The following is a 23099-nucleotide window of genomic DNA, read 5'->3' as shown; positions in this document are numbered from 1 at the left end:
TGGAGCTTAATTAAAGTGTAGTGAGACAGGTGCTCTTCCCTATCTTAATTCAATTATCACACTATAAGGTAAAATTATACTAGGGGAGGGGTTTATGGTCTTAGGGATCAAGGAAAGGTTCCTAGAGAAATTGATTATTTGAGCTGAGAGCTGAAGGATAATTAAGGAGTCAGGATTCAAGTAGAAGAGGCCGGTTGAAGGAGGGCTTAGTGCCAATTGAGCATCACGTGTGAAGGCCTGGATATTAGGGAGCTTGATGTGACTAGAATTTTGTGAAACAGTTGTAGAGAGAGGGACAGTGAGATGATGAGCAATGTAGAATTGCTGGGCAGCTTGAGACTGATGATGGGCTCCTACTGTGATTTCTCTGACTTGTGTGTCTTTCTCCAGCTGCATGGGGAATTTGGGTATTTATACAACCAAAGGCTAATTAGCAAGTGAGAAGCAGTGTTCTCTTTCTATATCTTTGTGATGACTTTCTATAGCTTCATTTTGTCTTTCTTTGGTAAGACTCCCTTCCACCTGCACACCCTAACTAACTCCTAGAAGAAAGGAGTAGTTGCAAAGGAAATCTCCCCACTTGGGTTACTCTTAGCTAAATTAATAAAATGTCAATTAATTAGTTTTTTTAAAAATATATTTTTTGTTGATTTCAGAGTGGAAGGGAGAGGGAAAGAGAGATAGAAACATCAATGATGAGAGAGAATTATTAGATTGGCTGCCTCTACTGGGTATCAAGCCTGCAGCCTGGGCATGTGCCCTGCCTGGGAATTGAACTGTGATCTTCTGGTTCATAGGTCAATGCTCAACCACTGAGAACATCTTGATATTTTAATAATTAAAAAAGTTCTGCCTGGCTGGTGTGGCTCAGTTGGTTGGAGCCCCTCCCATCCCATACACCCAGTCAGGATACATACCCAGGTTGAGAGTTTGATCCCTAGTTGGGACATGTGTAGGAGGCAATCAATTGATGTTTCTCTTTCTCCCCTCCTCTCTCTAAAATCAATTTAAAAAAATAATAAAAGATTTATTTTGGGGAAAATATTCTGTCTCTCCATATGTTATGAAGTTCAGAGATAGTGTTTGAGAAATACACTTAACATTTTAATGGGAAATTATTGGTTATTAATTTTTTATTTTATCTCCTTAACAGCCCTCTCTATGCTATGCTAAGAAAGAATCTTGTCGCTTTAACCACTGCTACTGCAGGTATGTCTCATCATATTTTTTCAGTCTATATCACAGCTTTAAGTTCAAGGGGGCAAATGATGGGAGGGAAAACAAGGATCAAGGTGGAGATGGAATGCTGTCTTGGCATGACTGGGAGGGATACCATCACACAGAATGCGATTACTATGTCACTTAACTTTTAATTGTGAAAATTTTCCAATGTACTAAAGATAGATTGGCATAATTAATGTGTGCGTCTCTTGGACTTAGCAATTGTTAACATTTGATCATATTTGCTTTATGTAGGCGTACTTTAAAAATTGCTAACAGATCCTGTCTTTTTTCCTTTGAGCATAACTATAGTGCCATTATTACACCAAACAAAATAATGATAAACGAAAAAACTCCATAATAGTATCCAAAAGCCAGTTTTTGTATAGTTACCTCCATTTATCGCAAAAATATCTTTTACATTTGGCTTGTTCAAAATCCACATTTAATTCAGAGCCCCCACACTACATTTGGTTGCTAACACTCCTTTGTTTTATTTCATTTATTTAGTGAAGAAATGAATCATTTGTCCTATAGCATGTCATTCTAGAGTTTGTAGATTGTGATGTTGTTTAACATGTTTCTCTGTTCTATCTTTGATAACTAGTAGTGATTGAATAGATTCAAGTTTAAATTTTTTTCTGGGAAGGTTTCATAGGGGGTGCTTTTGAACATCTGTTTCATTACTTCAGAGTCATGTAAGGTCTTTGTGCCCTTTCAGTGGTAAGAGTCTGTGGGCTTACATGGTGTCAGCTTGATCCATCTATTATAAAGGTCCCCCAAGAACCTTTCACCTAATAGTTTTAGCTTTCTGTTATTTATTTTTTTTAAAAACTTAATATGTTGTGAATATTCACCCATTTCATTCTTTGAAAACATTTTTTTAATGCTTTTGTCTTTTTTTTTTTTTGCTTTTATCTTTTTGTTTAAAATATATTTTTATTGATTTCAGAGAGGAAGGGAAGGGGAGAGAAAGAAACATCAATGATGAGAGAGAATCACTGATTGGCTGCCTCCTGCATGCCCCCTATTGGGAATCAAGCCTGCAACCCAGGCATGTGCCCTTGACTGGAATCGAGCCTGGGACCCCTCAGACCCCAGGCTGGTGCTCTATTCACTGACCCAAACCAGCTGGAGCACTTTCTGTTATTTGAAGGCCAATTTGTCTAACCCTTTGCTTGATTGCATACCTTTTAAATCCTACACTTTGAGTTTAATTTATTAGGTATGTGCAGGAAACTGGCTGCTTTGGGTCTGAAGTGTGGTGTGCTAGAGATAAGTGAATTTGTAAACTGGAGACAACTGAAATGCAGCCCTGTCTCATTTCCAAATAATGAAACTTTTCCCCTTAAGACAGCACTTTCGATTGGCTATCTTTCAGTAGGTTATTGAAACAAATAAGCTTGAAAAAAATTTATTCCTAATAAAGATTTACACTTTATTTTATTTTATTTTTTTTAAATATATTTTATTGATTTTTTACAGAGAGGAAGGGAGAGAGATAGAGAGTTAGAAACATCGAAGAGAGAGAAACATCGATCAGCTGCCTCCTGCACATCCCCTACTGGAGATGTGCCCGCAACCCAGGTACATGCCCTTGACCGGAATCGAACCCGGGACCTTTCAGTCCGCAGGCCGACGCTCTATCCACTGAGCCAAACCGGTTTCGGCAAGATTTACACTTTAGATGAGACATTGCTCTCATTGAAATGTGATTTGAACTTACATTGAGTTTTGAAGCCTGTTGATTTCAATGAGTCTTTGCCCACTTCACCCAGCTGTAAATTTCTATGTGATAGGGAAGGCTTTGGGAATGATGTGGTTCTTTATTAAAATTCAGTCATTTGAAAAATAGTATGGCTTTTCTGGGATACTCACTATAGGCTTGAAATACACAGGATTTTATATTTGCTCCTTTACTTGACAGTAAAATTTGTTTCCTGACCTTTCTCTGAATATCTAGAGTAGGTATAATTCTCACCTTTTGTCTCTCATTTTCTTTCTTGCACTTCCTTTGCAGAATTTAACATGCCATGTGTTAAAATGAACATTTCTATAGCAAACATTTCAGTTGATCCTCACAACAACCCTGTGGGGAAGGAAGATACGGAGATGAAGAGACTAAGATTTTAAAAAATAGAATGAGTGACTAGTCCAAGATCAGATGCCACTGATTAAGTGGTACAGGAGATACTTCTGATTGGCCAGCCCCCCCCACCCCCCTCTTTTTCCCATTGTGCCACACATTGCTGCCTCCTTAATCCTTGCTTATAATAGAATTTGCTCCAATCAATTTTTTAAAAACATTTTTTCTCTGAACATTAAATCTGTAAAACATCTTATTTTTCATCTTGTCCCTTTGGAATAATTTCACCTACAAAAATACTGCAAAACTACTATAGAGAGTTCCTTGTACTCTTTATCTAGACCTTATCGAACCACAGTACAAGTAACTTGTCTTTCTGGTTTGCACTTGGGCTAGTACCTGTGGTTGGTCTTTGTAAAATGGGTCACCTGTGCTGTTTTATATGCAAGGACAAATGAGACAAGTGCTTTCCATATACCTATTTTACACCTTTGCAAATGAGCTACATGCTTTATTTTGATGGCTGAGGAAAATATTATTTAAAATGATGGTGGTTCTTTATAAACAAACCATTTCTCCAAATTTCCACATGCATCCTGATAAAATGAATTTTATGACAAACTTTGCATTTAAGAATTCCTATGTATATTATAGTTTTCTCAGATAACTTCTTTTTTACTCCTAATTGTTGTAACTGAATAAGGCTTTAGAATATAAATGATAGTAATCAAATGGCAGTAAAGAAGTGCTTCATCTGTGTTGTATGCTAACTGAGCTTTGAGGACCACTGTGGTCAGAAAATGCTGTCTCTTAAACTTCTCAGTATCTCCGTTTGTAACAGTACTTCTAGAAATAATGCTCTTTATAATTACAATTTCGAAAATGTTTTGTGCAAAACAACTGAATTGTGAGACCAATTGTAGGATCTGTCTTCTCTGCCAGTCTATTTAGAGGAGGATTATTTTCCATAAGATCTCGACCTGATAGTAGCTGATGAACCCAATCCATGATAGGCTTACATATAAGCATCTCAGTTATGCATAGCCTCTGAGTGGTCCAGATTATTAAATTCTCTGAAGCTAAGCTTTCATCTTTTGTTCTACTTGAAAATTTCCAAGTCCTTGAAATACATTTTTTTCAGACTATCTAAGAATTTCTCTTAGGTTATAGTTTCCTTTCTTTCTTTTTATTGGTCTTGAGAAAAACTTTCTCTGCTTCCTTGTCCTTCCTAGGAAATGTTTATAGTAACTGGGAAAAATAAGACTTGTTGATTAAAAAAAACCTAATCTATATTCAGGTGTTGGGAATTTAAATTGTGAAATCATTGACATTTAGAATGTGAGTTTACATGAAGATGCTATTGTGTTATGAAGCAAGTGAGAAATTCCAGACTTTCGGATTTCATTACCCTTTATAACTTTTTAACATTTGAAAATAAAAATTAAATGAAAAAGCTAGTCCTTTTCTTTTTGTTGTTTACAACTTAGGCAAATTTGGTAATAAAATACCTATAGGAAGAGATGATAAAAATAGGCATCATTATTTCCTCCTGAAATCACTTTTCATATTAAAATTTGAAAGCTTGCTATGGAAGGACATTTTTTTGGTTATCTTTCATTTCCCCCAGATTATATTTTGTAATATATCTTGAATATAGCCTGTTTTGGCTTTTGTGGTTTTTACCAATTTTGATTTTTCCATTTCTTTTGGATGAGAGCCCTGTTAAACCAACATGGAAAGGTACTTCTCTAGGGACCAAACCTGGCTCCAGGGTTGTTTGCTGAGGCCCTTTCTATGTGGGAAGAATGGCTATTACCAGGGAAGGTTTTCCTTTTGTTTTACTTGCTATCCAGATGCTGCTCAGACTCTCGCTATCGCACAGGATCAAAATCTGGATATTCCAAGTCAAGACCACCTGAAGGTAAAATCACCACATGGTGACTTTTTTTGTTGTACAGAGTGGCCCCTTCTCTGTACCTATGGATCTTGGACTCCCAAGACCTCTTGCTGAATGGAAGAATTTAATAAAGGTTCTTGGGAGTTCACAGACCAGGGACAGAGTGAAAATTCTCTGTTCTGTCCATAACAGAGTTCCAGTCTCTGAATCTTTCTTTGGGATGTAGCACTTCTGATCTTCAGTTCTTCCAGTTGCATCTTCTTTGTGTGTGCGCTTGTGTGTGTGTGACAATGGACATTCATAGGTGTTGGAGGAAACTGCTTTTATTAGATTTTAACAGGCTTGTTGCAGTTCAGTTCACGTCAGGCCAATTCTTAAAGCTTCCCCAAACCTGGGAAAACCTTATGATCATCTTGGTATATGGTGAGGATTTCACATGTTTTCTGAATTATGCCTAATTATGTAATAGGCTAAAGGGTTTATGTTGATCATTTATTTTTAACAGTACATTTTGGTCTTTTGCGCAGAGATTTTTTTTTCTCCCCCCAGGTTTGCGATTGTCTTAGCTCTGCTCACAATGGGTTGAGATGTTGCCTTTATTTGATGACTGTGGTGAATGCGAGTTCTCTTTCTTGTGTGTAACCCATTGTGTGGCACACTAACTGGTGAGCCAGAAAGGAACTGCTGCATCCCCTGGTCTCAGTCATTCCCATTGCACTGATAGGCGCCTTTCCCTTCTTTTCAGCAAAACGCGGAGGAAAGTCCCAGTTCCAGGAAAAGTGCTGAAGAAGGCAATATTCCCACACTGCCTACCTCACAGAACAAATGCACGCATTCCAGAGAAGGTACGTTTGGATTAAAGCTATGTAGACTTTTCTGTTGATAACTTCTAGGAATGACATCTATCCAAATTAAGCACTGGCTATAATTAATACCATTATATAGAGAAATAAAAAATAAAATGCTGTCTCTTCATGTGAAGTAGGAGGTACATATGTCATACTTCGTCCTCATTCTTTTTTGAAAATCTTTTTCTTTAAATCCTGTCACCGTTGTTAACTGTGAAGAGGATGGCAGTGCTCTTAGCAACCCAGGTGACTGGGCTGGCGCAGACCCTTCCTGTAGCTGGTAAGCTAAGCGAAGATGGCTGCCACTTAGCAGTTTGCCACCTGGTCACTTAGCTACCTTGGTCTTTTATTTGTTTAATATATTTTATTGATTTTTTACAGAGAGGAAGGGAGAGGGATAGAGTTAGAAACATCGATGAGAGAGAAACATCGATCAGCTGCCTCCTGCACACTCCCCACTGGAGATGTGCCCGCAACGAAGATACATGTCCTTGACCAGAATCGAACCTGGGACCCCTGAGTCCGCAGGCTCTATCCACTGAGCCAAACCAGTTAGGGCTACTTTGGTCTTTTAAATCTTGGTACCCATTAGAATTTTTATTTTGATTTGTTTGCTTGGTGCAAATTTTCATAGATTTTTGAAGTTTGCAAAAATGATAAAATATACTGACTATCTCAGAGCCAAGAATGAGACATAGAAACCTGGTAATTCCTTTGCCCTTGGGTGGTAGTAATCAGATCTTTGCCATACATACAGATGTGGTATGGTTAAGTTAAATTAGTGATATATTGGAAGTTTTCCCAAGCCCTATTTATAAAATATTCCCTAAATTATTTTCTGCAAAAATGTATAAAATAAAAAATTCCTTAAAGGCACTTATATCATGTTGGTTTCTAGTCTAGGCTCACATTTGGAGCAGTGGCAGGAAAGTTATGCTGTTGAAATTGTTTTCAATGTTTACATTAAAACTGAATCAATTTCTGTATTTTCCCAAATTTCATTTCAGTGTAAACTGAATATTGGGCTACCTATAGCCTTGGAGCTTATTTCAGTCTGTGGCATTAATGTAGAATTTTGTTTCTTTAAATGCAGGTGTTTGCTTATTTTCAACTTAGAAGGCTTTTTAAAACATAAGAACAGTCAAATTCAAGAGACTGTATGTAGTTTTGATGTAAGTTTTGAGAACAAATAGCTTAGTATTTTTAGGGAGATGTATAGGTAGAGAGGACAAAATATTTATATGTGGAAAGAATGGCCTCTTTCCTTTCCCTGCAGAAGAAGTTATAGAGCTTGAAGGTGAAGATAACTTTAATATTTGTTTTAGGAGTTTGGTTTTTGGTAACTTCAGCAAAGAGAAAGTAAAAAGATAGTTGAAGTTTCCCTGAGCACAGATAATACCTTTTGATAGGCAGGATCAACATAATTTGTAAGTAGATAGGGTAAACTTTTATTCTAGCAGGGGCCCATTATTGCAGAAATCTTTTAAACCATATGTATGTACCTCAGCACATTTAAACACCTGTGGCCGCCATTGGCATGTCTAGTACAGTGGAAGAAGGGATAGAGGAGAGGAAGAAAGTAGGAAACAAGTAAAGCACAGAAAAGATTGCATGATGGCAAAGAAAGAAAAGAATTTCATGTGGTAGCAACAAACATATGTTAGTAACTGCCTTGCGTGTCATTTAGATGTAGGGCACAGGATCTTCTACCTGAAATATGTGGGGCTTTAATGTATTTTGGATTTGCAGTATTTGTAAATTTTAGATACCTTAACTCTGAAATAGCTAATAAAGTCTAAACAGGAGAGTAGATGTGAGCTCTGCAACCGAGACAGGTATTTGGTTTCTGATTCGTCCTTACTGGGAGCAGGAGTGACTTTTTACTTATAAAGAGATTGTAAGTATTATAAAGAGTCTTTTGATGCTTAAGGCTTGTGTACATAGTTATGCTTTTCATTTGACTTCTGTAGACGATACATCTAGGCTGGACCTCGGGCTTGAGGAGTGGGATGTAGCTGGCTGGCCATGGTGGTTTTTAGGAAATTTGAGAAACAGTTACACACCTAGAAGTAATGGCTCAACTGATTTACAGACAAATCAGGTAAATTTCATGTTTGAAGAGAAACTTCTTTTTTTCTTTTGAAAACAGTAGCATTTGGTTGATTTCTTTCTCTGTCTTATGCCACAACATCCAAACATCCAAAACCTAGCCAACCACTTCTTATTACTTCCACTGTCATACCACAATTTAAGCCATTGTCATTCTGCTCCTTTATCTATTTTATATTCTCCATTGCACTTCTCACTTTGTAAAATGATTATTTTATCGTGTTTATGTGTGTATTGACTGTTTATCCCCACTGACATGTAAGTCCAGGGCTTTAATATTAACCACTCTATTGCCAAATAGTTGACACATCATAGTCGTTCAGGTAGTATTTCTTCAGTAAATGAATGGACATATAATGGCAAAATAATAAGTTATTTCATAGGAATATTATAGAAGAGCATGTCATAAATGTCCACAGTTGAATGCAGAAAGAAAGTTATATTTAAAGTTGTTTAAGAAAGCAGTGAGAAGGTTTGAGTCAGTATTTCTCATTTTTCTTCATTAAACATTGACCATTAAAGGAGGGATATCTTACAATTAATAGGATGTTTGCTAGGTTCTCAGAGTGCCACTTATGGAAAGGAATGCGGAGAATGGATTCTATTTACTTGAACAACTATGAGTCTTTAGCTTTTAGACCAGGGATGGGCAAACTTTTTGACTGGAGGGCCATAATGGGTTCTTAAACTGGACCGGAGGGCCGGAACAAAAGCATGGATGGAGTGTTTGTGTGAACTAATATAAATTCAAAGTAAACATCATTACATAAAAGGGTACGGTCTTTTTGTTTTTTAGTTTTATTCATTTCAAATGGGCCGGATCCGGCCTGTGGGCCGTAGTTTGCCCACGGCTGTTTTAGACTCTTCAATACTGTTTCTCAGATGTTATACTTGATTTACTGTTAAAATACAAAATTCCAACTGTCCTCAGCTTTAATAAACATACTCTCAAAATTAAAAAGAAAAACAAAATTTCTTACCAGGCATCTGTATATCCATTAGCTTTTACACAGTAGGTATTTATTGAATGAATAGATGTCCATTGGCGAAAGGCTGGGTGTTTGGGGATATGTGAGGACATTGAGTTTTGGGTTCATTTATGTTGGTTCAATGTCTCTGATAAGCCTCTGACTACAAAACCTCGTTTGTTTTTTCTGTTAGGATATAGGTACTGTAATTGTTTCAGATACGACAGATGACGTGTGTTTTTTGAATGAGTCAGTATCAGAACAGTTTGATGCTGGAATAAAAGTTGAAGCTGCTGATATTGAACAAACAAGTGAAGAAGTAGGGAAAGTGAGAGACAAAATGGTATGTTGTGGAAATATTTCACATTGGTTGTATTTATGTGTGTGTAGTGTATTCTATTCATATCTGGTGACGAGATCTATTCTATTCCGCTTTATACAACAGATGACTCACATAATCACCCCACCCACTCCCTTTCTTATTTAGTATTTTTCTATATCTAATTTTAGGATTCACACTCAATTAACCAAGGCTGCCTTAAAAATAGGCTAGGACTCCATGGGTAAAGCTCCTCCTTTGTTAAAAGCAATAATCTACCCTTTTCCTGCTTGCCTAGTTTCTCATTGTATAGTTTTTTTCTTGTGGAGACTTTGTGTTGCTAACAGTACAAGGTTCTAAATGGCCACAACAGCCTGTAGAGAGAAAAAAAAATTCGTATTTCTTGGATGTGTCAATAGCTTTCATAACCATTTTATACCCAAAGGGAAATAGATGAGTTTTTCCATTATGGATTTTAAATAGGGGGAAAGAGGGAGCTAGAATTCTGAGTGCATAGTGGGAGTACACCAAGATGAAGAGTCATACAAGCGTGTGTTCAAGTCTCCAAATAAATTGGGAAGCAGCCCTAACCTGCAGACTGAAAGGTCCCAGGTTCAATTCTGGTCAAGGGCATGTATCTTGGTTGGGGGCACATCCCCAGTGGGAGGTGTGCAGGAGGCAGCTGATCGATGTTTCTCCCTCATCGATGTTTCTAACTCTCTATCCCTCTCCCTTCCTCTCTGTAAAAAATCAATAAAATATATTTTTTTAAAAAAATTGGGAAGCAGGTCCCAGTGCCTGACATGGTCAAGAATCTCTGTAAATATCCACTGAATAAATAGAGCAAAAACAGAACTATATTGGGTCAGTCATATATATATATATATATATATATACACACACACACACACACACACATATATATATATTTTATTGATTTCAGAGAGGAAGGAAGAGGAAGAGAGAGAAATATCAATGATAAGAGAGAATCATTGATTGGCTGCCTCCTGCACACCCCCTACTGGGGATTGAGCAGGCAACCCGGGCACGTGCCCTTGACCGGAATTGAACCTGGGACCCTTCAGTCCGCAGGCCGACGCTCTATCCACTGAGCCAAACCGACTAGGGCGGATCATTCTTTTAATCTAAGAGATTTTCATAGTAATATGGGTTCCTGAAGGGGTTGTTCTGTATGTTTGTGATGGGCAGATAGATGGTTGGGTTCTCTTAGACTAGTTATATGGGTAGCATTAGAAGAGAATGCAGGTGGCTAGAATGAAGACAAAGTTGACATTTGGAAACTTCTGTAGAGAGATGGGACTTAAAATAGTTAAACTATTGTGACAAAGTTGGTATACAGAAGGTCATAATTGTATTATAATTGGTTTTTGTTCCACATACTGTGTCATAAAACTAAGTTTTTAATTTTTAGAATTTTAAATTCTAAATTTTAAAATTTAGAAGCCACTTCCCACATTTCTTTTTGTTTCTGGTCTGTAGGCATGTTTTTATAGGACAGCTAGAGCATTACATAACTAGTTGTACTTTTGAATATGAAGAATAACATTTTTTTAAAAAAATATATTTTATTGATTTTCCACAGAGAGGAAGGGAGAGAGATAGAGAGTTAGAAACATCGAAGAGAGAGAAACATCGATCAGCTGCCTCCTGCATATCCCCTACTGGGGACGTGCCCGAAACCCCAGGCACATGCCCTTGACCGGAATCGAACCCAGGACCTTTCAGTCTGCAGGCCGACGCTCTATCCACTGAGCCAAACCGGTTTCGGCAAGAATAACATTTTAAAATACTTTGTTTTTATTTTTCACAACTAAATTTATTTTATACACTGCTTTTATAGTGCCTACTTAGATTCCCAAGATAAATTCCCACATTTAATAATTTGTGACTTTTCTTCTCTAATACTGCTGGGTTTTTTTTTTAAGATTTTTTAATTGATTTTTGAAGAGAGAGAGAAATTGATTGATCAGCTGCCTCCTGCCGGGGATCGAGTCCACAACCCCAGCATGTGCCCTGACTTGGAGTCAAACCAGCAACCTTTCAGTGCACAGGATGACATGCAGCAGCTGAGGCATCCCAGTCAGGGCTTTTTTTTTTTTTTTTTAAAGTCATAACTTGGGGCATCCTCTTCCTTCTGAATGCAGAAGATATTTGGTAATCCTCTTGGTGTTAGGTGTGTACAGAATCATTTTTGGCCTCATATTTAAGCTCTCTCCTTTTAAAGTGTTAATGATGGAGGCAGGATGTGAGCTTTAAATTGAAGCTCTTTCATCTTTTCTGTTCTCAGGTAATAAATTCATGTGAAACAGGTAAACCTTACTAATGAGATATCTTTGCTGTCACAGGTGACTGAAGTGGGAAAAAGTGATGACCTTGAGGACTCTAAGTCCATATGTGATGATACTGATGTAGAGGTTGCCTCTGAGGTACGATTCTCTAGTCTGAGATGGTAATGTTCCAGCAGTTCACTGTGAAGAATGCTGTTTCCCCCCCATTTTTGTTTACCTTTCCTGGGTGTTACGAGATGTTGGTTTCTTTACATTTTGTTAGAGGTTTTTATTGGAATTTGAGAAGAGATGAGTTGATCTATCTTCTTACCTTGAAAAGGGATGACTTAAATGCCTCTCTGTGTGCCTTTCTCCCTGCGATAAAAACTGTTTGGACACGATGCAGTGGGTACAGTTATTCAGAATAGTACTGCACTGCTTTTCCCACTAACACCCCTGCAATGCCAAAGACAGACTTATAAGCTATCTAAAATTTTTTGTTGGTATAAAAATTATATTTTTAATGTTTTCTTAAAAAGAAATGGAAAGGCTGTTTCCACACAGGTTTATATTAATTGAGGGCTAATAAATGATTTAGTATTAAGCTTTTAGGTAATAATTATGGATTTGTCACCAATTAACAAATAATGTTTAGACTCAAATGTGTTCCTTACTTTTCTGTTTTCATGCTAGGTCCTCATTTTCGGTTTAGTGTTCCCCTCAGCTAACTCACTAGAAAAAAGAGGGGTGGTAAGGGAAGGATAAGGAGGTTGATTTTACTTTTCACTGCTTGAGGATAGGAAAAATTTTAGGTTGTCTCTGGTGTTGATCCCTCTCCCACTCCCACCCCACCACTGGTTGACCATTATGGTAATTCATTGCAAATTATCTGTGCATAGCTAGGTAATAAAGTGGAATATATTGATCCGTTAAGTGTTCTTGACCGTAATACAGATAGCAGGGTAAGTGTTTCCATCTTCATCAGACTTCTATGGCTATTTAGACCAAGAAAACCTATTAAGCAAATAGACCGTATTTTATCAAATCAAAGATGACATTGACTTTAACAAACCCTATTATTTTATGTACTACTAGAAAAGAAAAGATGCCAATTAGACTGTGATACATCATCAGTTACGAATTCCAAATCTTTATGACGCTCCTTTGAGTATTTGTGTAGTACTCATACGAGAGCTGAGGATCTTCAGCTGTCACAAGAATGTATTGAGGCTTTCTGTGAACATTCCAGTTTAACAAATGGTCATGTCCCTGCTTCTTGGGCTTGGCAATTGAGTTATAACTTCTAAACTTGAAGTGCTTGATTGATTTTCATTCTGAAAGCAGTCAAGTCAGTCAAATCATTGATCCTGTGAAAGCCAGGCCATGATCACATTAAATATCTGGACTTGTTCCAGGTAGCTACCTTTGAATTAAGCAAGTCACGTAAAATTTATTGAGCTCTAGTATCTCTTAATTTTAATATGGAGAACTAGGAAAAACTTACTTGGCATTCAACAACAGGAACATTCTCTTTTTTTTTTTTTTTTTTAAGAACATTCATTTTTTGAGGGTGTGATTTAGGCGTACAGTTAGCTACCTAAGATCCTGAGAGCAGTGAGAAAGCTTGAATAAATAAGTTAGTGGTTTCTAAATCATAATTGTAGCTTTTTTGCCAGATTTTATAACATTTCTTAAATAGTAGAAAAGAATGACAGTAGTATCTCTTTATCCTTTAGCCTCTCAACAGAAGTGTTAGTTGTAAAAAGAGAAATGACCTAAAAAGAAAGCAGAAAAGCAAACAGTGTAAATTCCATTCATACTAAAAAGCCAAAATAATTAATTTAACTTTTAAAAAAGATTGCTATATTAAATTTTGGCTTGAATTGGCAATTGTGTCACTATCAAAGTGGCTGTACAATGTATTTTAATTCTAGGCTAGACCTGTGGTGTGGACTGGCTGTGCTCTCATTAGCTTAGTGAAATGATCAAGTTTGGCCCACCCTCCCTTTTTCTCAGTCATGTTCCCCACTGAGTATTAATTGGCTGCACTTCCCTTTGTAGGATGAGTGGCAGTGTACTGAGTGCAAGAAATTTAACTCTCCAAGCAAGAGGTACTGTTTTCGGTGCTGGGCCTTAAGGAAGGATTGGTATTCAGATTGTTCTAAGTTAACGCATTCTCTCTCCACGTCTGATATCACTGCCATACCCGAAGAGAAGGAAAATGAAGGAATTGATATCCCCGATTGCCGCAGAACCATATCAGCTCCAGTTGTTATACCTAAAGATGCATACAAAAAAGAAGAAAACCCCAAACTCTTGGATCCCTGCAACTCTGTGGAGTTCTTGGATTTGGCTCACAGCTCTGAAAGTCAAGAGACTGTGTCGAGCATGGGAGAACAATCAGCTAACCTTTTCCAGCAGAGAACAGAGACAGGAAGCATGGAGGATTGCCGGAATCTTCTGAAGCCATGCAGGGTGTGTGAGAAAAGACCACGAGACGGGAACATTATTCATGGAAGGACGAGCCATCTTGTCACTTGTTTTCAGTGTGCCAGAAGATTAAAGAAGACTGGGGCTTCATGCCCTGCGTGCAAGAAAGAGATTCATTTGGTTATTAGGGTTTTTATAGCATAGCTGTGAAGCGGTGAATTTTAACAGTATTAACAGGGTCATGTATTCAAAACGTCAGTCTTAAGCATCTTTGTTCAGTCTGACGCATTATTTATTCATGTAAACGTCATGTTTCAGAACATTTTTGCTTGTAAATATATGGAAATTGAGAATGAGTTCTTTAGAACTAGACTATTAATATGGGGACTCAGCATAAAAAGATACATTAATCACTTCATCTCCCTTCAGAGCTGAGGATCTGGGCCCTGGTTGGTGTGGCTCAGTTGATTGGATGCCATCCTGTGCACCGAAGGATCTTGGGTTCAATTCTTGATCAGGACATATTCTCAGGTGGCGGGTTCAATCCCTAGCTGGTGCGCATACAGGAGGAAACCGATCCTTGTTTCTCTCCCGCTTCTTTCTTTCTATAATCAATAATTAAAAAAAAAAATCCTCACCCAGCTGGTGTAGCTCAGTAGTTGAGCTTCAACCCATGTACCAGGAGGTCACAATTCAATTCCTGGTTAGGGCACATGCCTGGGTTGTGGGCTCAACCCTTCTCATTATTGATATTTCTCTTTCTCCCTCTCCCTTCTTCTCTCTGAAATCAATTAAAAAAAAATTTTTTTTTTAAATCCTTGGGTGAGGTTAAAAAAAAATTAGGGTCTAAGAGGGAGCAACTATCAATACAAACAAAAATATATTCATTTATTTACTTACCTGAAAATTTCTTTAGTTAATTTTATTTTCTATTATTTTCTGTTTGGGAATGTTCATTTTTAATTCAATTACAGTTGACATTCAATATTATATTAGCTTCAGCTGTATGGCATAGTGGTTGCATATATAATTTATGAAGTGATCCATCTTTCTGTAAGTCTAGTATCCTGTTAAGGAATGTTCTTAGGCATCTAAACCCAGGTGGCTATTAGAAATATAGCAAAGCTAACAATGGGAAAAAACCCAATTAGTCAAGTTATATAGTGTTGGCAATCAGGCTGCTTGGTTCAGAGAAGCCAAAAGACAAGTCTTAGGAAACAGATTTCTTCCATGTGTGCTGAGAATAATGCTATCAAACATTTTTTGCTAACAGACCCCTAAAATAATTTTGCAAGTATATGTAATCTTTTGCACATTTTGAAAATTGAGGTATAACTAGTGAACAATAGTGTTCCCTTCTGTAGACATGTAACTACCCAAACCAAGCTCTAGAAGAACACCTGTCACCTTAGAATATTCCCTGTGCCCCTTTCCAGGCAGTCCTACCACTTCACGGCTCTCACCCTAGATTAGTTTTCCTTTTGGCACATGTTTCATTGGACATCTGAATTTTAAGAATAAATTTTTGCCCTAGCTGGTTAGGCTCTGGATAGAGAATTCGCCTGTGGACTGAAAGGTTCCAGGTTCGATTCTAGTCAAGGGTACATGCCTGGGTTGTGACCTCAATCTCCAGTAGGGGCATGCAGGAGGCAGCCAATCAATGATTCTCTCATCATTGATGGCTTCAATCTCTCCTCCCTCTCTCTGAAATCAATAAAAGTATATTTAAATGTTTTAAGTACTTTCAGAGGACATACTATCCAGTGCATTGTGTATGTGCTTTAAAGATTTTTATCAAAGACTTGGAGCTGCAGATGGAGTTGATGGAATTTGTAGAAAATGTTCTGACATATAAACGGGCAAAGCCTGTTCTCAAAGTTAATGAGCCAAATCAGACTTAACTTTCAGTCAAAAAATGTTTGACTTTTTAATTAAATTTATTAACATACACTTCTGGCACAACCTTCTCCATTACAGTTCCGAGATAGAAAGATAAGGCTAGAATTCTTATAGCTCTCTTTACTGTACTCTGTCCTCTTTTGAGAGTTCTGAGTTTTTTGGTATGCTTTTTGTCCTTGTGTTGTTGGTTTTTTAGGAGCATTGTGAGGCAGTGCAGTGCCCCATAGGAAAATTCTAGGTGTGTGAGAGGCAGTCTTTTGAAAATAGGGAGTGTGGTGATGGTGAAAAGGAAAGTATTAAAGGGAAATGTTAGATCTGAACAGCCTTTATCTGAGCATATAAATCTTTGAACTGTACATATGGTAATTAAAAATCTTTAACTTGATTTTCGTATAGATATTCCCTATCTACTTTTCCCATGGAAAAAATCTTGGTCTATGCCCAGGGTTACCAGGATGTCAGTTTGAAGAGCAAGGCCTTAGAATTACCAAATGTAAGGATCTTAAGAATCACCTACATGACTTGTTTTAAAAGATGAGCTCACGCAAACACCCTCTCCCCCGTCCCCTTCCTCAAATCACAAACATACACACTGACCCTTTGGTCTGGGCCACAGATTTCCATTTGCACAGGTGTTCCTGGGAGCTGGCACAGTGGGCCGCAGACCACACTTTTTTGGAAGTCTTGGCCTTAAAGAAAGGGGTTTTCCAGGTATAGGCAGTAAAATGAGTTTCCTTTATTTAGCATCACATTTAATTTCTAGAGGCTAAGTTTTGTTAAAGTTGGTGATTTTAAAAACTGGGATTATACTCAACCTCTTTTATATTGCACAGGAGACCAAAGGTCAGAGATCTACTCAAAGTCACAGAGCCTGAACTAGAATTCAAGTCTAAACTAGCTTAAACCAGACTCGCAGTACATCTTTAAGCCATTATTGCTTTCTTCTCCTTATTTATTAAATATTTAAATGATGGTGCTTTGTTGAATTTGAAACAACCAATAACCTTAAAATGCTAGGGGATATGACTTGGCAGCCAAAATTGAACTTTACAGAGAATAGTGACTTTTAACACTTTTTCCCACGAGAGAGAAGGCCCAGGAAATGTCAGGCTTTCTTATATAATCAGATGAATTATTCCTCCCATTGGGAGGACAAGGAAAGGTGTCAGAGGAACCTGAAGCATTTTCTCCAGAATTGTTCCTTCTAGGCGAATGCTGCTCAAAAGTCTGCCTCTAGGTGTTAGGGACACACACACACACACACACACACACACACACACACAATAAATGGAACTAACCCTCTGAGTTTAATATTTTGTTAGCCTATGGTAAATGTTCTAAAACTTGAGAGAGAGAAATTACTTTCCTCCCTATTTTCCCCCAGTACGCCTCTCTTCATGTTAGTTTAACAGCCTCAGTTTTATTCTTTCCAGTCGCATGTTTTTGCAGGTGATAAGAGGCAGGGAGGATTGGGAATCCTGTGTTCTCCTTATGTTAAGTTTCAGTATTTTAGAAAACTTAAAAAAACTGCAAAATATTACTGTGTTTGTAGATAGTCGATGCTAGTTTGGGTACACCCTTGTACAGAATCCCCCGGTGATACTCCATTTTCCTCCTCGTCCCCTGTGTTCACCTGGGTTTTCACTGTTCCCATTAGTACTGAGTACTTTGCTTAGAAGATACTTGAGCTGTGTGTTTGAGCTGAAAATAATAAACCTACCCTCGGGCTTACTGTGCCTTTATGGACCCTTTTGAGCCACTGAAAGTAATACAGAGAAGTGTATCTGCAGTATTTCTTGGTGCCATATCTGAAATCCAAGATGCTGCTTCTGCACTTGGTTTTTCCTTTACCCAGGATCCCTACTCAATGTCTTCTGAGAGTGTAGCACAAGAAGCAGAATTCCTTTTTTCTTGAGGGCAGAATGGTGCAGTCAGCAGTTCCTCAGGTGCAAGAAACTAAACAGTCTTCATCTGTTTCCAATACTGTTCTTTTTTCGGTGCCACTGTGTTACAGGTACATTTTACTCAATGTCACTAAAGCAAGCATTTGTAGGTGCAGTCTTTGCTGTTTGCTACTGTGTGATAGATTCTTGACTTCTAAACACTACCATTTGTCTGTACGTAGTGATCATATGCTCTGAGTTCTTGGAAACGTGCCAGTTTACTCCCCATTTTTGAGCGTGCTATCTTCATCTCTTCCCTTTCACACTCAGATGTCTTCATTGAGATGTTAAATTATATGGTCTCCATATAGGCCATGCTTGAGCTGAAATCCTGATTGAGAGAAAGAGCCTGTTGAAGTAGGTGTCAGTGGAGTTTATGGTGTCTGTTGTATTGCGCCTTAGACTTGTGATTAATGAAATCATCCCACATTAGCAGCACATTTCTTGTTTTTGTTATTTAAATTAATATTTATGATCATGTGTCCTGGACAAAAAGTTCAGCGCATCAATGACAAATCCTTACAAAAGCAAAGCAAATTTCTAGATTATAGTTAAAGATGTCTCCCACCCTTTAATATTAACTCATTATACTTGCACTGCACTTATATTTGATTTGCTTCTGTACTTGATACTCAAATCAGACTTTATTAAAATATTAGACCAAGCCTTTAAAATAATATAACCATTTCTCCACAGTCGGTCTATGGAATAGCATAGGTTCCCAATCCAAGCTTGAATAATGGATTGGCATCCAGCCATGCTAGCCTGCAACCCGCCATGAACTTTTCTAATGTAAAATGGATCACTGCCAAGCATTTGAAATATGCAGTTGTGTTTTAATAATGTATATGTATTTAGATGTGTATAATGCTTTAGGGACATTATTTTGTTTGTAAGAATTTATTTTTAAAGGTGATGATCGTTTGTAGCTTTTTAAATGCCAGTTCAATGCACTGTTGGCTCCTTTGAGAGAAGTCATTAATGAGAAGTGGGTGACTGTTAGGTCTTGCGTTCTACAATGCTATTATATATTATAGTGTCACCTCTTGGTTCTCTTTAGAAAGGAGTCTTGTTAACCGGCTCTCTGGTTTTTATTCGACAGAGTTATGTGAACTGAAAGTATATGTGGCTTTAGATACTGTGAATCTTGTTTTCTGTTTAGTCAGTATCTGCTTCAGTTGTTCAGACCCATGTTCTAAAGAAGAGCTCATATTGATGGTTCTCCCATTGTTGGGTGTCCATGCGTCCACACACAATGTCAGGATTGATGATACTTTTGCTAAAAATGGGAGTGGTCAGAAACTAGCTGTGATTAAAATCTGCACGTCAAAAGGTAAGGGAACCTGCATGCTCTTTCCTGTGCCACAAGTGAAGCGCACGCTATTGGCAGATGCCTGGGATTTTGCACTGCCATCGGGTGTGTGGAGGTGACCTTGTTGGAATTGCCCAGATTTGTGATTAGCAGAGTTGTGGTTTCGCATATGAGGAGAAATATCGAGGACCCTAAACTGAAAATGGGTGTCTGAGGGAGAGGTTCAAGTAAGTGGCTTCCCATGCCTAATTTGGGGAGTGTTTTCTTTTTTTGTTTGCCATTGCTGTAGCCTTCCTTTATGGGAGCTACCAGATCTCTTTCCTTCTGTGGGAGAGTGTCCCATGAGCATTTTAAGATATTTTGATGCAATGAGCATGTAGTCCCAACTAATGTCATTACTGGTGAATGTAGCATTGTTAAAGAAAATATAATAAATCTACACTTTGATTTACTGTACCTCTATCAAGAGCTTTTCGAATGGCTAAAAATGTTCCAGAGAAAGAGTTGTATCTGCAGAAAAGCTGGTCAGTATTTCTCGGTAGCTTATCTGAAATTCAAGGTGCTAGTTCTGCAGATGGTTTTCCTTATCCGGGAGCAGCGCACAGCAAGTAGAATTCCTCATTTCCTGGAGGCAGAACGGGTCAGGGATCTAAAAGGGCCAAATAGTGTATCAGCAATTCCTTTCTCAGAACAGTTGCTGGAATTTGGCAAATGCTTTATTGAAAATTGATATTTTAGCACCAAGAGTTTGTCGGGGCATTGCAGGGCGTTTTTAGTTCTCTGTTGACTTAGCAGTGATTAGTTTGGTGTCCGACAGTCCCCCTTCCTCCCTCCCTTACTATTTTTCCTTGGAGCTCAGAGTTGTTCTCTACTCTTGGGTATTGCTTTCACACCAAAGGCCTTCTGTCTCCCACCCTTTAGATGAGATTCTGCTCTTCCAGTCAGTCCCCGGAATGGTTCTGTTGCAGTTAGCTGGTGGATTTTAGCAATAAGGAAGGGAAGCTGTGACATCAGAGTTCCTGATGTCACACAGTTTGGACGGCAGTTCCCTTGGTGTGTGCCATTTGGGAACAGGGCAATGAGCTCTCCTGTGTCTCAGCGCTAAGAAATTGAGGTCAGCCTTCCCTCCTCAGGGGGATTGTATCTTTCCCCTCTAGGTGGCATTGCTTTTTCATTTTCTCTTAATAAGAATCAAAATGTCTCCTTTGGTTTTTTCTTTCCCCCGTATAAAAGTAGTGGACGGTGTATTCAAAGGGGAATGAAACGTTTCTGGCCCCTTGGCACTTGGCAAGGTAGGGTCTTAAGCAGCCTGTGAATGGGACTCTCCATAGGTTATAGCTGGACACTCTTAGGTGCCTCTCAGAGATTAGGAGTAAGATTATTCCACCACCGTGAGTCCAGTCTCGACCTTTCTACACCACAGTTTTTCTCTTTGTACCTCATAGTTTGTTAACTGTGGGGATTAACCGTGGGGGAGCAACTTAAACTATAACTGTCTTGAATAAGATCTTAGGAGTTGTTATGCCCTTGGAGACCAAGCTCTGGGATTTTCATAAAGTGGGAGAAAATGGCGATTCAAAATAGCTTCGAATAGTGGCCAGCTCACTGAAGCGAGGGAAGGAGACTGTCGTGTGCCCACCTGGTCTTTGTAAGTCCACTGAGTTAATAGCCCTCGTCTTTTGTATTTGCACTATGTAATGCTTTTAATACCTGTTGATTCTGTTGTGCTTTGTGTAATAAATGTCTTTCATTTTGCCATTTTGTGGTGTCATTATTGGGGAAATATGGAATTTTGTTTGTATTCAGCAAAATCTCATTTCTTGTTTTGACATACGATCTTTGGTCTGATTTGGGAACAAAGAGAATAGCTTTTGCCATAGAAGTTATTATATAGTAGTGGTTCTCAACCTTGGCTGCACATTAGAATCACCTGGGAATCTTAAAATCCTGATTTCTGGGCCTCATCCTCCGGAAATTCTGTTTCTTTGTTACTAATGTTGTGGCCCCACCCCATCACAAAGAAACAGAATTTCCGGAGGATGAAGCCCGGAAATCAGGATTTTAAAAAATTCCCAGGTGATTCTAATGTGCAGCCAAGGTTGAGAACCACTGTTATATAGTCAAACAACAATTTTTGATATTTCCCCCCAGTTAGCTTTAGAGTCATATTTCATTTTTAGGTTCCCAATCCCGAAGTAAACTTCAAACATTTGCAGAGTATTTTTTAACTGAATTGTGGAGGTTTTTCCCCCTTAGAGACCTTGAGAACTAGAGAGTATAGAGTGCCTGCATGTCCGGAGTGCTTTCAGCAAGCCCCAGGCACACGTGTGTGCAGAACTCTTCTGGGCCCATGATTATATCAGCTTGTCCACGCGCTTTGCTATTGAAGAGGTTTCACGTGGTGAGAGGACGGATTTGTCTTGAGTTTACAAAGAGGTGCCAGGTGAATTGTGTCAAGTGCCAAGGTACTGAGGGTTTGTCATAAAGTGCTCAGTCACTTGCTTAGCAACTGCTAAGGACTGTAGCAGTGGTCCTTAAACTTTTGGGGATTATAGCCCCCTTTGAAAAGGGAATGACATTTAAGAAATCTCATAAAACACAACATTTTGTGTTCACTTTCAGGAGCTACATGGAAGCCCCTGGTCTGTGGCCTTCAGGTTCTGTTCTTTGGAGGGATACCAGGAAGGTGAGCCTGCCCACAAAGAGCTTGCTGGCCCACGTGCCTTCAGAAGGCTGTTCGCTTAGCACTGAGCCTGTTGAGATGCGTGAAGGTCTGGCCAGTTGTCCTGGCTTATGGCCACACATAGTAGTTGCAGGTTGGTGCCCGCTGCACACTGTTGGAGGCTCCCTTCCTCAGCTGCCGTGGGGATGGCACCACCTGGGCTCCTGGTGCTGCTTGTGAGCTCACTCCGTGCGGACCTGGTATCTCCTGTGAAGCCGCAGCTGAGGAGATGCCGGCGCCCGAAAAGCCCAGGGAAGGAGTCGAGACTGAGCACAAGGATCATACTAATTTGAAGGTTGTGGGGCAGGATGGGTCGATGGTGCAGTTTAAGAGTCACAGCATTAGCTGTTTTGCTCAGTGGATAGAGAATTGGCCCATGGACTGAAGAGTCCTGGGTTCAATTCCAGTCAAGGGCACAGGCCTTAGTTGCAGGCTCGATCCCTGGCCCCCGTTGGGGTGTATGGGGGAAGCAACCAATCGATGTGTCACGCTCACGTCAATGTTTCCCTCTGTCTCCTCCTCCCTTCCACACAAAGAAAAAAAAAAAAAGCCTGGCCAGCATGGCTCAGTGATTGAGCATTGACCCAGGACCCAAGAGGTCACCGGTTCAATTCCTGCTCAGGGCACATGCCCGGGTTGTGGGTTGTAGGCTCAACCCCAGTAGGAGGTGTGCAGGAGGCAGCCACTCAGTAATGTTTTCTCTCATCAATGTTTCTATCCTTCTCCCTTCCTTTCTCTCTCTTTTTTTAAAAATATTTTATTGATTTTAGAGAGGAAGGGAGAGGGATAGAAAAATCAATAATGAGAGAGAATCATTGATAGGCTGCTTCCTGCACATCCCCTACTGGGGATCAAGCCCGCAACCCAGGCATGTGCCCTTGGCCAGAATCGAACCTGGGACCCTTCAGTCCGCAGGCCGACGACGCTCTATCCAGTGAGCCAAACTGGCTAGGGCTCTCCCTTTCTCTAAAAAAATCAATAAAAAAGATTAAGAGGCACACACCATGTAGTTAACTAATGAAAGCCTATTGTGAAGGACAGGGTCTGTGGATGAGGC

At 39.0% G+C, this 23099-nt stretch overlaps 1 protein-coding gene across 11 annotated transcripts in view; it reads left to right on the top strand.

Annotated features, from left to right (window-relative positions):
- Window positions 1-21078, top strand: part of MDM4 (MDM4 regulator of p53) — a 37250-nt gene extending 16172 nt beyond the window's left edge. For 3 of the 11 annotated variants that reach the window (XM_081112406.1, XM_081112405.1, XM_081112409.1), the window contains 7 exons: window positions 1154-1209; window positions 5161-5228; window positions 5950-6049; window positions 8023-8153; window positions 9323-9472; window positions 11815-11895; window positions 13798-21078. In XM_081112406.1, coding sequence (XP_080968532.1) covers window positions 1154-1209; window positions 5161-5228; window positions 5950-6049; window positions 8023-8153; window positions 9323-9472; window positions 11815-11895; window positions 13798-14370 — 1159 coding nt within the window. In that variant the 3' untranslated portion in view covers window positions 14371-21078. The remainder of the gene's footprint in view (window positions 1-1153; window positions 1210-5160; window positions 5229-5949; window positions 6050-8022; window positions 8154-9322; window positions 9473-11814; window positions 11896-13797) is intronic. The other 8 variants (XR_013997155.1, XR_013997158.1, XM_081112408.1 and 5 more) reach the window with 5 other exon arrangements.
- The last annotated feature ends 2021 nt before the right edge of the window (window positions 21079-23099 follow it).

The sequence above is a fragment of the Myotis nattereri genome (genome assembly GCF_964212035.1).
Source record: "Myotis nattereri genome assembly, chromosome: 18".
In the NCBI taxonomy this organism is placed as follows: Eukaryota; Metazoa; Chordata; class Mammalia; order Chiroptera; family Vespertilionidae; genus Myotis; species Myotis nattereri.
The sequence above is the reverse complement of the archived record's forward strand: the minus strand, read 5'-3'. Positions and strand labels throughout refer to the sequence as shown.